At 41.4% G+C, this 14,646-nt stretch overlaps 1 protein-coding gene across 1 annotated transcript; it reads left to right on the top strand.

Moving 5' to 3' along the window:
- The first annotated feature begins 883 nt into the window (after window positions 1–883).
- LOC133953963 (bMERB domain-containing protein 1-like) lies at window positions 884–12,680 on the top strand. Its single transcript, XM_062388163.1, has 6 exons — window positions 884–1,087; window positions 5,125–5,245; window positions 7,425–7,498; window positions 7,959–8,073; window positions 10,095–10,165; window positions 10,364–12,680. The coding sequence occupies exons 1-6, from the start codon at window positions 1,009–1,011 to the stop codon at window positions 10,474–10,476; spliced, it is 573 nt and encodes a 190-aa protein (XP_062244147.1). The 5' UTR covers window positions 884–1,008; the 3' UTR covers window positions 10,477–12,680.
- Window positions 12,681–14,646: the final 1,966 nt, after the last annotated feature.

The raw sequence follows: 14,646 nt of genomic DNA, 5'->3' as shown, positions 1-14,646 counted from the left end.
AATTCTACAATATGCTTTCTACAGGAGACAGCCACAACACCTTGGCTGGAAACCCCCCCTCCCCCCACAAGTTCCTATATCACAAGCTTTCTGCCCAAATCGTTATAATTTTAGACCTTGAGGCCCACCCACATTACTCACTGGCCCACAAAGCCACCTTTGATCAAAAATACATATTGTATGTGAAGTAATTAATAGAAAAGTCTTATTCAAACAGAACACTGAAAACAAGCTGAAGGAAGCTATATGGCCTCAACTGGTTGCTATGGCTTTTTTGTGGCAACGGGTTTATGTGAAGTTGTCACTATGTAGAAAAACCATTGATGCATAATTACCAATCGACAGTATGAACAGTGTCTTTCACTGTGTTAAAAATGAGCAGTTGCTCTGATGGCCTGAATAGACGCCCATCAACTTTCTTTGCAGGCACATACAGAACATTATTTCTGTCTAGGCCACTGGTGTGTATAACACGTGTGAGATGGTGGTGGAGAGCTTGCACTTTAACTTTAATACTGTACCAGTATTTATGTCATTGCACATTTTCAATATGGATAGAAATGAACATTTGTATAATGTGTTTTTTGTTTATTGGGGGGGCCCCAAAAAGGGGCCCCTGTGTCCCCTTAAATCTCTTGAAACGCCCCTGTCCTGACGCACCGCAGAGTGAGAGCTCTCCTCCGCTGTAACTATGCTCAGTGGACACTAGATGGCAGTAGGTAGTCACTCTCCGGGCACAGTGTGTTCCCAGGGCGCTGTTCACACACAGAACACGCACACACACTCCACACCTGCCTGAGCAGCAGCTGGGCACAGCTGGAATATCTCTGCCTCCTCTGCCTCTGCAGGTTTGGTGGGTGAGTGGCGATGAGTCAGTGAAGCACAACAGCAGAGTGAGGCTGGCCGACCCTCCCCTGTAGTTCTCACCGCTGATCCTCTGCCACTGCAACTGGAAGAGGAGAAGAGAAGAGAAGAGAAGAGAAGAGCTGCACTGTGCCGCTGGACCTGATGGAGAAGAAGCCAGCATCTCCTCATCAGTACGGTTCACTGGAGCGCACTGAATGGAGCAGAGACGCCAGCAAACCAGGTGAACCAGCAAAGCAACACTGCAGCATCCATTCACTCAGTTTAGAGTGACATTCTCTCTATACTTACAGTTCATGTTCCTATTGTGTCTCTGTGCCTGTATTTAGCACATAACGATTGGTACAGGCAGTTACTGTCTTTGGGAAAGTGAACAGTGAATTTATAGGGACAGAAATGTGTTATATTGTGATGTATACAGTTTCCCACTTCATAGTTCTCTCCTATATCATTTCTCACAGAAATGTTTAACATGACGTTAGTTCCTTTCAGGTTATTTTTAGTAGAACCAATCAATGTGTTTTTTTCTAGTTTCATCACAGGCAGCTGCTCTGAAAATGTCAAGGATCCACAGGTGTCATCTCCAAGTGTTTGTGTGTGTGTTTGTGTGTGTTTGTGTGTGTGTGTGTGTATGTGTGTGTGTGTGTGTGTGTACATATTAGCTGCACCTCCCTTGATGACTAATGAACCTCACGTGTGACTTGACATCAGCTCAGCATGAGTAATTGACAAATTCTTTGCTCCTCACAGCTGTACTGTTTTTTTTTAATTTGTAAATTTTCTCTGTTAATCCTTCATTTATAAATCATTATTTATTGATGTGAAATGTCGACCACAATCTCATAAAGTCCCATGTCCCGTTCATAATGTACATTTCCAAAGACTTCAGTCAGAGATAAGTGTTTGCACATTGGAAAAGGGGTTCAGATAATTAACAGTTTTCCTCTGCTTTGCTGTTACCCATTGTTTTCTGAATGTACATGCTCAACATTTTGAGAAGCAGGGGCTGAAACACCGTCTGTGACCAGCAAGGAGGGAAGTTTGCAAAGCTGTTCAAAGTCTAAGTTATATTTTTTACTTGTGGAAGATTTCCCTCTTCCTCTATCCATCTCACCCCTTCCTCTTTGTGTTCTCTCCTCCTCCTCTCTTCTTCGTTTCTGCCTCCTGGTCTCTAATCAAGCTGATGTGTCTGTCAGTATGTTGCTCTACCTCATTAGGTGTGAAGCACATTGAGCCACTGTAACAAGAAAAAGAGAGAGAGAGAGAGTCGGAACTGAGCCTGTAAGCTTGAAATAAAAAAAAAGAGACGGAGGAGAGATGTTGGAGAAATGTGGGGGGGAGTGAGGAGATGAACATTGTGAACTGCCAGAGAGTGAGGATGGGGACAAAGTGGAAAGGAGGGGACGTTTCATAGAGGTCTGCTGATGAGTCATAACTGCTCAGCAGCAGAATCACCTGTCCTGAAGAGCCTCTGCAGCTGAACACGGTGTGTCTCCAACATTACAAGGCTGCACCAAACATTGAACATTCTAACTAGGATAACAAAAGAAACGGTGCACGGTCACGGCCGGTGAAGCTCGTCTGAGATACATGTGGTGAATGAACAATTACAATGTGTGTGTGTGTGTGTTTGTGTGTGTGTGTGTGTGTGTTTGTGTGTGTGTGTGCGCCTGTTGGTAAGGGCTGTGGAGTTGTGTCAGCAGCTGATCCTGATTCACATATGAATGATTGTATTGCTAGTAAATGGTCACCCTGCGATTTGAGTAAATTAGTAAATACAGTGTGGGATTTTATGTTTTTCAAATTAATATTATAAAGTTATTTAAAATGTCCACCTTTAATACTCTTTACTAGACCTTTACTTAGATAAGGTCTGTGTTTATGTTTTTTACTGGTTCCCCACTGGTATCTCCCCAGCTCTCGTCCAGGTAGTGAAAGTAACACAGAACAACTACAGTGATAAATGTAACCAGAATGACAGTACAGAACATAACTAAAGGCCAATGTCACAGATATCAGTCCCCATAAATGTGTCAGATCATCAAGATCCATGAATTATTCTCTGGGAAATCATGAAAAAAAATCTATCTCATGTGAAAAAATCCTGGATGTGAAAATGTAATGGGTTCTTTACTGGCCCATACCACTTTCCTCCTTCAGATTTCATGGAAATCCATCCAGTGGTTTTCGCGTAACCCTGCCAAAAACAAACAATTGTAGATGAAAACAACATAATAATTCAAGAGCAGGCAGGGGTGCTGTTTTATTATAATTGTCAGGGTAAATTAAATATGAAATTTGATGTTCAGCTCTAAAACAAATGCATTTATAAAAAATCTATGTCTGATATATGTGCGTGCTTCTGCTTCTGATTTGAAGTCCTTTCATATCTTGAAACAGGCTCATTAAAGAGCAGTTTAGAGCGAGTCCTTGTACAAACAAAGTGCAATTCCATATACACCACTGTTATATGTTATTTGTTTTCATGGTCGAGGAAGAGGATTTGAATGATGGAGTTAAAGCAGAGAGTTGATGGTAGTGTGAGATGCATGGATTTCCACACAGTGTCACGTTTACTGTTGCCGTTCACCAAGCCCCCCCTCTGTGCACAGTATGATTTTTTAATTGCAGAGCCGCTGAGAGTGAAAGAGAATATTCCTCCAGGGACTCAGACCCCTGTCTCATTATTCTGTGGAAATAATTAGGACCCTTTCTGTGAACATGTAGCACTGTATGCTGTGATGTATTAAAGGCAAGTTCAGTTTTTACTAAAAAAAAGTGACGCTTTTATAGTGTGTTCTTTTGGGGCTTAAGTTAAATATTTGTTTTTGTTAAATGTAAATCAGATGTGTCACAATTTTAAATGCAATGCTGAAAATAAAATTGCCTGAGTCAGCTTATAGATGAAAAGACGCCTGAGATCAAATCAAAATGCTCAGTGACTCAAAGTGTGTATTTAGGAGTCCGGCCACAATTAACAATGACTTTTTTTTATATCTTGTTTTGTCTATCGATTAAACTACAGTCCCAAACCCCAAAAGACTCAATTTACCACGATACAACACATCGGAAAAACATAATATTATCATTGTTGCTTAATCTTTCTTCAGTTGACCAATTATTTGACCACTCATCTAAGCTTGAGTTTTGAAAGACATTTAGATCCTGTTCTGTGTCAGCGAATTACTGAACTGTGAACTTTGTCTCAACAGCCAAATAAGGCAAAGTAAAAAGGACTGCAGTGGGTGTCTGACAGCCAGCCTGATACTGGAGGGGTGATGGCTAGTTTCTGGTCTGGCCCAGGGGTTTAGGGAAATAATCTCTCTTTCTGTGTGCTTGAGTGTGTTCGTCCAAGCGTGTGTGTGTGTGTGAGAGGAAGGGAGAGTGAGGGAGAGTCGTGCCAAACCTTGACACCTGGTGATTTAGCTGTGATGCTCTGCTTTGCTCCTCATCTAGCAGCAATTTCAGAGCACACCTGCTGCAGCTTTTGATTCTGTTTAAAATGCAGAATCAGTCATTGGATCATCTGTGTGTTTGTGGTGCTTTCCAGTCGAAGAGGGTTAGGGTTAGTGTTGAAGAGGGTTAAATGCCCTTTAATAGAAGAGTCTACGTATTACTTCAACGTTTGTGTGAGCCATGTTGTATTTGTACACCATTTCTTATGGCTCCATACCAGGGGTTAGCCAGTGGCCGTCCGCACCCTTCTTGTGAACCGGATATTTCAAGAACCCCTTGAGAGAATTTCTTCAGGTTTGGTAGAAACGCTCAGTCGGACTCAAGCATGCATTGATTCGCTTTTGGTGGCCAAAGATCACAGGTCAAGGTCGCTGTGACCTCACAAACTTCATTGTTTGCCTTGTGAATACAATATCTCAGTAGCACCCATAAGGATTCCTTTCAAATTTGGTATACACACACACACATACACGCACAAACTCGCACACACGCACGCACACACACAAACTGTTAATTTGGCCCCACAGATTAAGTGATTACAATTTAGTGAATCCTTTTTTGGTATTTTTAACATGAGATCTCAACTCTGCATTTAGGGACTTGCCTCATATTTTGACCTGTTGTCACTTGGACTCAAAGTTAGGATTAATTGTTCAAATGTCAAAAGCCACCGAGACCTCATATATAGACTAAAACTGTACTGGTTTGTGGAGGCATACAAACGCAGGGTGGTAATTCAAGTTTATTTTATAACTCTCTCTCTCTCTCGCTCTCTCTCTCTCTCTCTCTCTCTCTCTCCTTCAGAGGACGATGTAGTCTCCATGGCGGACTCTACCATCACCGTGGATGACATTGAGGGGGAGCTCTTTAAGATCGACAGGATCAGAGACGTCCTGGTCAGGAGGGAGTCAGAGCTCAGATACATGTGAGTGACTCAACGGCACCGCTTTCACTTCACTGTGTCATTGGTGTAGAAGACGAAGTGAGGATGCAAATAAATATAATTGGGCGATAGCAACCTGTATTCCTTTGCAGTAGAATACACTTACATGAGGAGATAAGACCTGCATAAAATAAGAATAATGAGTAGACAAGAAGAGGACACACAGCCAGGCACTTATCAGATCCTCACTTACTGTGCGGCAGAGCAAAAGCTGGAAAGAGAACTGTTGTTGCGTTGAATAGATTTTATCGAAGCCTCTATGGAGGCTGTATAAGGCAACTCCTTGATGAGTAGGATGAGAGATGAGAGTATACGTATTTTGTTTTTATACCTTAACCATCAAATATTCTAACTATAAAAAATTGCCACAACACATAATCAAAGCTGTATTCACCAGATATATGAAAACTGCATTAAAAGAAAGGATTAAAAACACAATTACAAAACATAATTTCTGGCTGTGCAGAATCGTCTCATCTCTACATTATTAGACCTGGTTCAACTTGTAAAGCTCATCTGTGCTTTGTTAGAGTGTTGAAATTAGCACATTAACAGGAAACACGAAACACGCATAATTATTTTACATATCACAATTTATCTCAAGGGACTGAACAAGATGTGACATGCTCTGCCCATAACCCTCAACAAGAGTGAGGGGGGGAAAAACATGGAACCCTGGGAGAGAGCCACATGTGAAGGATGGACAGAAGTGGAAAAGATGTCGGGTGTCAACAAAACAACATTCATGAGAAGAGACAGTGCCTAACATAAACGAAGAGGTGTAACATGAGGATCACAAGTATTTATACAGAGAAAAACCGCTGACAGAGATGAAGGGTTTAGTAATTACAATTGTAATGATGGAGGTGTTGCCAATAATAGTACTACAGTGGATCCACTTACATTGATTGTGTTACCAAAATGATAGAGACACAGCGAATGATAGAGACACAGAGAGGAGGAGTAAAATACTGACAGAGATGGTTAAAACTGTAAAACATAACTTTTTTACTATTCAAACATATATGAAACGACCCAGAGTGATCACTGTGAGGAGACGCCTTGATCTCTATAGCCCGATTTCTGAAACAGCATTTGTAAAGGAACGATTCTGTCCCGAGCTTTTCGATCCATATAAACGGTTGATCGCTGTCTACGTGATCACTACATCTGGTTTCCACTAGGCATCTTGTATGTCTAAGCAACCTAGTTGTTAGTTAAAGTGTAAGATAAACAAACTTTGAAGACTGACACGTTAACCACCCACAGAACAGCATCCTTCAGACTTTCCGTACCAAGACCAGTTCAAATCCTTTGAGACTCATCCTCTATTCTCTCCCCCTCATTTCTTTTCATCACACCCCCAGTGGCTCCTGTTAAAATTTCAATGGCTTTACCTTTGCTTCCACTAAGCGGCCTGATGCATGGATATTTATTCATCTGCTCCTCTGAAAGATGGGCTGTAACACTGCTCAGACGGCGGGGGGGAATGTGAGGAGTGGCGTGCGTGGAGTAGCAAGCACGAGTCATGCAGATAACGTGGAGGAGACAGAGATTTTCTCCTTTTAAATTTTAAGTTAAGAATGTCATTAGTATTCCAGACCTCATGACTGTTTCTCCACCTACATGCCTGCAGAGAGCGTCCTACAGGACAGGTAGACGAGGTGCGGTGGCATGGTATTCACTCCTCTGATAATGATCAATGTGTTTAATGTGCACAATTCAGTGTGACCCTGTCCCCATGTGTCTGGAAAAAAGACAGTTAGACGAGGAAGGCACTGAGGGGCTTCCACACCACGTTAGTGCGGGTAATGATCCTCTGACTTGAAGGGTCATTGAAAGAGGAAGCCCCTGATTCTGAGTGAAAGCTATCTGATTCAGAGTGCACCCGCCGGGACTTCTGCTCGGCAAACATCCTACATTCTCCAGTGAGAAACACTAGATCAAAATCTTCTGTTTGAATTTCATTGTCCCGTCGGTTAAAGTCGAGATAACACTCCTGGTTGCCCTTTGAAGTATAAAGTGAGTTATCATGTGCACCACTTACGTGCGTGTGTGTGTGTGTGTTTGTGTGTGTGTGGGTGTGTGTGTGTGTGTGTGTGTGTGTGTGTGTGTGTGTGTGTGTGTGTGTGTTGTACCGTCATCCATCATACCTTTGCAGGATGGACGACATTCAGCTGTGCAAGGAGATCACTCGACTGAAGAAGGAGCTGCAAAAATTAGTGTCTGTACCGGGTAAGACTGCACACCTCCCTGGATGTTGATGGTTGTTGATACTGGACTGAAGCAGATAAATAAATGAGCAAAGCAATAAACAAACTAATAAATAAATAAGGCAAAGTTTGGCATTTTGGAAAACAGTATTTTATAGGAAAAGATGCACTTAACGGTTTGAAGAGCCTGTCTTATTAACATTATTTTCTGAAAATTGGACACCTTGCTTGTCAAACCTTAGCTCATGGTAAAATAAATAGAGGACATGCACAAATCCCTTATATCTTCTCATCCAGCTCTCAGCAACAAGACACCTGATTGTCCTTCCAAGAATCAGTATATTGATGGATGCATTTCCATATAATTACCCGTTTGTTTATTTCCATCTTGTTCGTTTGATTTCCCATTGAATTGGCACTCGAGCAGGTAAATTGGGACGAACAATAAAGACACTCAGATGTCTTCTTCCCGTGTGCTGCAGATAATGACAAGTCCAAGGAGGACCGGCAGAAGGAGGACGAACTCCTGCAGCAGTTACACAAGCTGGTGGAGACGAGAGATTACCTGGTGGACGACGTGGAGTTCGAACGACTCAGGTGTGCTTCGGCTTCTGCGGCTTTTGTTTACAGCCTACAGCTCGGCTGAGTGTCGCTATAGGTGTCGATGAATAATTAAAAAAATATATATATATATAAATATGTATTGCTGACACAAAGCCAGCGGGGACAAGAGATGCAGTGCACATAGAGCAGCTTTGCTCTGTCAGGGCATCGACACTTATTTGTAATGCCCAGGTGCACACTACTTTATTTTCTCTTTTATTTATCGTCAAATCAGATCATCCTTCATTAACACTCTTATAACTTGTGATACTAATACTGACAAAGTTGTAACTCAGTTCACTATCATCTATATGCACATTTGCACAAAGCCGCTCCACTGGGCCCTATCAAAACAAGGGAACGTTTCCCGAGGCCCGAGCGCTGACAGAGGCTGAAATGCAGCGCGCACAGCGGAGAGCCATTTCTATTACAGATGTGTCAGTGAGCGCTGAGGGGGGGGGGGGGGTTGGGCTGCCATTGGTTAAGAAAAAGGCTGTCTGTGATTATTATAGAAATTAACATTTTACCCTAAACCAGGTGGCAGAGCCAGGAAATTTCTCAGAATATAATTCATGGATTTTGATGGGGGGAAAGAATCTGGTATATCTATGGAACTGATATTCACAATTGTGTGTAATTAGGTTTAGATCTAAATAAAAAAAGACCTAGGGAATTTAAATGGTCCATAAGGGGAGTGCCATTCTAGTTTTATCTATGTTTATTTTTTGTTTTTTTAATTTACAGATTTCTATAACTATATGTAAGATGTCTTTTACTTTAAGGTGGGCTTGCTTTAGTTGATCCTGTCTCATGGAGGACACTCAAAAAGAATGCAAGCCTCTGTAATCGACTTAGAGTGCATCCATTTTTGTTGTTGGTCTTGATCCAGATCTAGCGTTCACATCCTCTCAGGTCCTTTAGCTGAACACTTGTCACTTTCTTAATCTAATCTGATGGCAGAAGAACCACATGGCTCCTGAGGTAAGGTTTATGTGGCTTAATCTTCTCTCCACTCCAGTTCTCAGACAGTATCATACATGGTTAGACTGTGTGAACGGCTGGCAGCTGACAACCCGCTGTGAAAGCGCTGAAGGGCTGCTGGGAAGGTGAGAGGCAGGAAGCAGGAGATCAACAGTGTGGTAATGGATCGCTGGGGGAAGAGGATGTGACGGCGCTCACAGCCATGTTATCCGTGTTCGAATATAGACGTCACTCTTTTGTTATTTACCTCTTTTATTTTAAGACAGTCCGTCCTTGACACCATTCAACGTTCTGCAGGTTCTATGTCTCAGTTTTCAAAACACGTCAGTCTTTATACAACAAGCATGCTATCAACTGTGTCTCGGTATAGCCCTGCTCGAAGCACCACACAGTTCTATTATACACCTGTTCTCTGCAGAGGTAAAAAGGGACTGGCAGTCTGTCATGAATAAAAAATCTCTGTGAGATAGGCAGATCTTTTTTTTAACTGTATCTGAGAGGGTTGTGTTTCATCTCTCTACTGAAAAGCCAGCTTCTCGTATTCGGAGAGATAGTGTGAATAGCTCAGACGCCTTTGGAGAGATCTTTGAAATGTTCAGACTTACTTGTGGAACAAAGGACGGGTCTGGAGAGTTGAGAGAAGTATAGAGATTAACTTTGACCTTTAAATTCGTATATTCAGACATAAGAGGTCTCCGGAGTTTGCCTTCTCCACTCAGACCCGTTCACAACAACACAGAAACCTCCGGAGCGTTCAGGTGAGTGGTGGAGCAGCAGGCTGAGGCAGGATGTAAATATTCATTCTGCTGCAGAGATCAGGTGATTTTGTTTATAGCAAATCGACACCAGTGTCGGCCAAGCTGCTCATGGTGAATCCTGCAGAGGGTCTCCTGCTTTGTTCTCACATGGGCTCATTCAGACATTCTCCGAACGCCCATCACGTTGTGTTTTTGCAACTATTGAACCATAGAATCTCAGATCTTTTCTATTCATGGCTTTCATTCACCATATGTCTCTTTTTTTTATCTCTACAGGGAGAAAGAAGAAGATAAAGAAATGGCGGATTTCCTGAATTCCAAATTCCCAAGAAATTTAATGAAGAAAGGTATTTAAGTAAAAAGCGACCTGCAACTTTGTGATTAGCCAAAGAATTGACGATATAAAGCAAATTTTAGAAACTGAGGAGGAAATATTCAGTGGCAAATATTTTCCTCCTCAGCGCCTGCATGTGATTGAGCGTGTTTGTGAATTATATTGTCTCTTGATACCACATCTCTTTTATCTTTCTGTGTGATATCTGCAGGTGTACCAACCAGACGGGTGCCGTCCAGGGCTCAGCAGAGCTCCTCCCCCTTCACCAAGACCGGCCTCACCCTGCTGAAGGAGTGCTGTGGCTTCACCTGCTCCATCATGTAGTCTGCAGAGCCAAAATGGAGAAAACCCAAAATGCCTAATGCACAAGAGTCAATATTTCCAGTTTCAGCTTTTCAATCCAAGAAAGACTTAGAGACATGGACGGAGGGGTGCAACAGTTTCCCACAGGGAGAGAATAGGGTGATGCAAAGTTGACGTGGTTTAAATCCCAGGACCCAAGTTTATCATGTGTTTTTCTGCGTATCTCTTTTGCTAGATTTGATTTCATAATGCTGTTGTCATTCTCTCTCGCTGCGCTCCTTCCCATTCTGGGTTTACGGTCTTACTCTTGTTTATCATCACTGCTCAGCCAACTGCTCCTGATCGATTGTTTCCAGAAGGAGCAACCTACTGCACCATAATGTATAATTAAGTTCAACATGTTTAATATGTATATAAATATATACGTATAAAGCCTACTTAACACTATGATTCACAACACACCTGTAAATTATATATTTAAAGACGTAACGGAGCGATTCCTGTCATCCCTCATTAAAAAGTAACTGTTTTGCATGAGTCAACAGGGCAGTCTAGACACACGGCCGGAACATTATAATTAGCATGACGGAGATAACACTAATGAAACTGACATTAATCTGAAGCTCTGTTAAGATGAACGTACCTCTTACCTGACTCTATCTGAATGGGTTTGACCTTTCAAAAACGTATTTTCTCCCTAACCGTCACAGACAAGACCAACCCTTCCTGTTTCAGTTGGAGTACTAAGGCTGAGGCTGAGGGGGCAAGTATTATTGACATCAGGTAGAGGGAAGAATAGTGATTGCTGACACATACAGTATAAAACATACAAGGTGTACACAGTATCAGCTTCCTGCAGGCACTGGTCAGGTGCATTCATAAAAAGACAATCACCATAATCCAGTGATGGTGTTTACAAAGGAGTAAATGTAACTGGCAAAAAAGAAACCTAATTTGAGTTTCTACCCCAGAATTATTGCAATGACTCATTTGATCTATAATAATACCTTATACAACCTAAAATCATATAAGTTGTGACCATTTCAAATCCTTCGATCAGTTTAAATCTCCAGAGGATATGATGCTTATGTTGATTTACATTTTTCGCCATTTGAAAATTGCTTGGATTCGTCAGCTTTTAACACCAATTGACTTACATGGGACTGAAAAACATAGAAGGCAGATTCCAGGACTTCCAGGCAAGTATTTGTCCTATGAAATATAAAATGCATACATACATCTATATGTATATAAAAGGTGTCATATGCATCGCAGAGTCACAGTTGACAGTGTTTTGATTTGGTGCTTCGTGTTTCATGTAAACCTTCTGGCTACGGGCAAAATGTTCACTACACACACACATCAAACATCGTACATTTGTTTCGGGGCCAAATTCTGTAATTAATGACATGGGTATATACCTTCAGATGTCTGTAGCGGAGCATCTCTAAGTCAGTGGCTCATGCACCCAAGACATGGGGCAAAGGGATGTTGTGGCCAATCACAGAGCAAATCTCTGTGTTGCCAAGAAGAACAGTCTCCATAGCAACCATATGTACCCCATATTTACAATGAGACAATGAGGGAGGATGGGTGGATCGGAAACTGATGGGACACTGTAGGTGAGACATAAATGAACACTTGAGTCCTGTCGTGGTTACATCATTTAAAGTGTTTAAAGGGATAGAGTAATATTACCGGTGTCATTTAGGTGATGTTCATATTTTTGGATTCACTGGAGGGAGAATGTTGTGCTCTCAGGATTTATAACATGTAACTGTAAGTGAGCCTCTGAATGCCTTTCTCACGCTTTTAGGTTACACCTACAGCAGCTTGGAGATGAAGAAATCCCAAGGCGACAGATTTATGAATGGATGGAGAGATGGAGAGATCTTTTCACCATTATTCTTTTCGTTCCCATGCTTATTTGGCAGTTTTCTGTTCATGTCTTACTCCAAACTCGACCTTGGCATAGATACATGGATTGAGCTGTCACTCTTAATATTCACATATTTGGATATTCAGTCTCAACATTGTCACAGAGGCTCTGGGTCACATATCGCCCAGCAACCATGATGTCTGTAACTTATGAACAAGCTGTTGCTGTATCAGGAGAATGTTGTTTCTTGTTCATTTGTATGTATATTTAACACAATATATATATTTAAAATAAGATTGACTCTTTAATGAGGGAATTTGTTTCAAAATCTTCTCGGTTATGACAGTGAAAACCATTTGTATTAAGTTCTTATAGAGACACTAGTGGCTATAACTTCACAAATCCCATTCCTTCAGGCAAAAATATTCAGTTCATACAGAAATACATTTTTCATTTCCCAAATGTTCCAGTACCATTGAGCTGCACAATGAATAAATGCAGCTCTTTTCCCCTAAAGACAATCCTCATCTGATCACTAATTCTTTCTTGTTTCGAGACTTTGAGCGTGTGACTTATTTCTGTTCTTCAGTTTTCACTTTTAGACATTAAACCAGCTGTTCATGACAGCTGGAGGCCCTGTTACACCCCCTCACTGCGATGTGCGAGTCAGGACTCAAGGCTTCTCTGTGAACAAATGCTCCGAGATGTGGAAGAGACTGAGGAGAGAGACCGTGCCGCAGGAAAGGGGGCCAGGGGAGAAGAAAAAACGATAGAAGAAGAGAGGTTGAAGTGGCCAAAAGCAGGGGAGAAGGGGGGGGGGGGGGGGTGTAATCTTCAGTGTGAGTCATCCATAGTGAAAAACACTGAGTTTCCACAAGGGCAGCTCTCAGTGAACACCACGTGAAAAGGCCAGGGCTGTCATTCAAGCTCCATAATCCTGCACACCTGCACAGATCTGTGGGTACGGAGGGGAGAGGGTGTAAATTAATTTGTGTATGTGTGCGACAAATAAATGATAATGATAAAAATGTGTGTATGTATGTATGTTTACCTGTGCATGCAGTGGAACGGGAGGGTGATAACCAGAGGACCTGTCACTGCTTTGTTCCTATGGTTACAGTGATTTGATGGTACACTCTGGCAGCTGAGTTAAGGACACGTTTTTATAATGATCAGGGTTTTGAAACGCTGTCAACTCAAGCTGTAAATAGGACTGTGCGATATGGAAAAAATCTACAAAAACATAACATAACATGTAACACATTACTTTTTGAAATGGAAACAAATTTTACCAACGAAAGTCAATGGAACATATAATTATTATAATTTTTTTTTGGCATGGAAACCCGTGGTAACCCTATCTATAAAAAAGTACTGGCTGCACAAATAAGAGAAAAAGACAATATACTTTTTAGGTCTTTTTAGCTATATTGGAGGCTCAGTGGGCGTCAATGGTCTGGGGGGGGGGGTTTCATTTTATGTGTGATGTTGAATTGATTTGACATTCCACTGTCAGTGTGGGGCATCAGGATGTAAGTTTAAAAGAATAATTTGGTCAAAGTTGCATAGCGGAAAACATCTGCTCAGTCTGCTGAATGGTCCCCGAAGAAGACACTGTCTGAATCCAGATTTAACTCCGCCCTCCCACACTGTATTTCTATTTAATCTGATATTGATTGAAATGCTCGGGTTTTTTGTGTGTGACTTTGGAAGGACACAGAAAAGTGAGACTGAAAGGGCATCTCGGAAAATCTTTCTCAACTCATTGCCATGGATACTGAAAGTACAGAATGCACTGAAACAAAAAATGCAATAATGCATAACTACTGTTGTTATACATTTATTCCCCACTCACAAGGAGACATGTTTTTTTTGTTGTATTTAATCCACTGCTACTGTTTCATAACTACTTCTAACTCTCGTTTCCAACGGTAGAACAAAAGTGACATTTATCCTATCGTTGAAATGTTGAGTCATGTTGTCTATTTGATCCACGCTGCTGATCATTCTCTCATTTATAGCCGAAGTGCAATAACAAAACTGGGAACTATTGACTAGTGACTACATTGGACTCCATTTGTGATAATTAATCGTTCTGTTTATGTACATTTACAAATCAGCTTAAATTTGAATCAATGTTAACCTGCAATAGCCACTGATTGTGTCTCTTGACTTCACCATATAGTCTCAATCAAAAGTGCGGGATTTACTACAACTGCAACCTATAATCTGGTTTGTTACAGTAAAGTGTTAGAAGTGACACAAATAAATAAAACATGACACAGTTTATATTTTATGAAAAATGATGATGC

Source organism: Platichthys flesus, chromosome 5 (genome assembly GCF_949316205.1).
Source record: "Platichthys flesus chromosome 5, fPlaFle2.1, whole genome shotgun sequence".
In the NCBI taxonomy this organism is placed as follows: Eukaryota; Metazoa; Chordata; class Actinopteri; order Pleuronectiformes; family Pleuronectidae; genus Platichthys; species Platichthys flesus.
The sequence above is the reverse complement of the archived record's forward strand: the minus strand, read 5'-3'. Positions and strand labels throughout refer to the sequence as shown.

Bases quoted from the DNA above. Each gene is read 5' to 3' on its own strand.
- LOC133953963 (XM_062388163.1), top strand. From the start codon at position 1,009: ATGGAGAAGAAGCCAGCATCTCCTCATCAGTACGGTTCACTGGAGCGC. The intron at 8,074-10,094 runs GTGTGCTTCGGC...TTATCTCTACAG, and splicing joins GTGGAGTTCGAACGACTCAG to GGAGAAAGAAGAAGATAAAG. The intron at 10,166-10,363 runs GTATTTAAGTAA...TGATATCTGCAG, and splicing joins AAGAAATTTAATGAAGAAAG to GTGTACCAACCAGACGGGTG.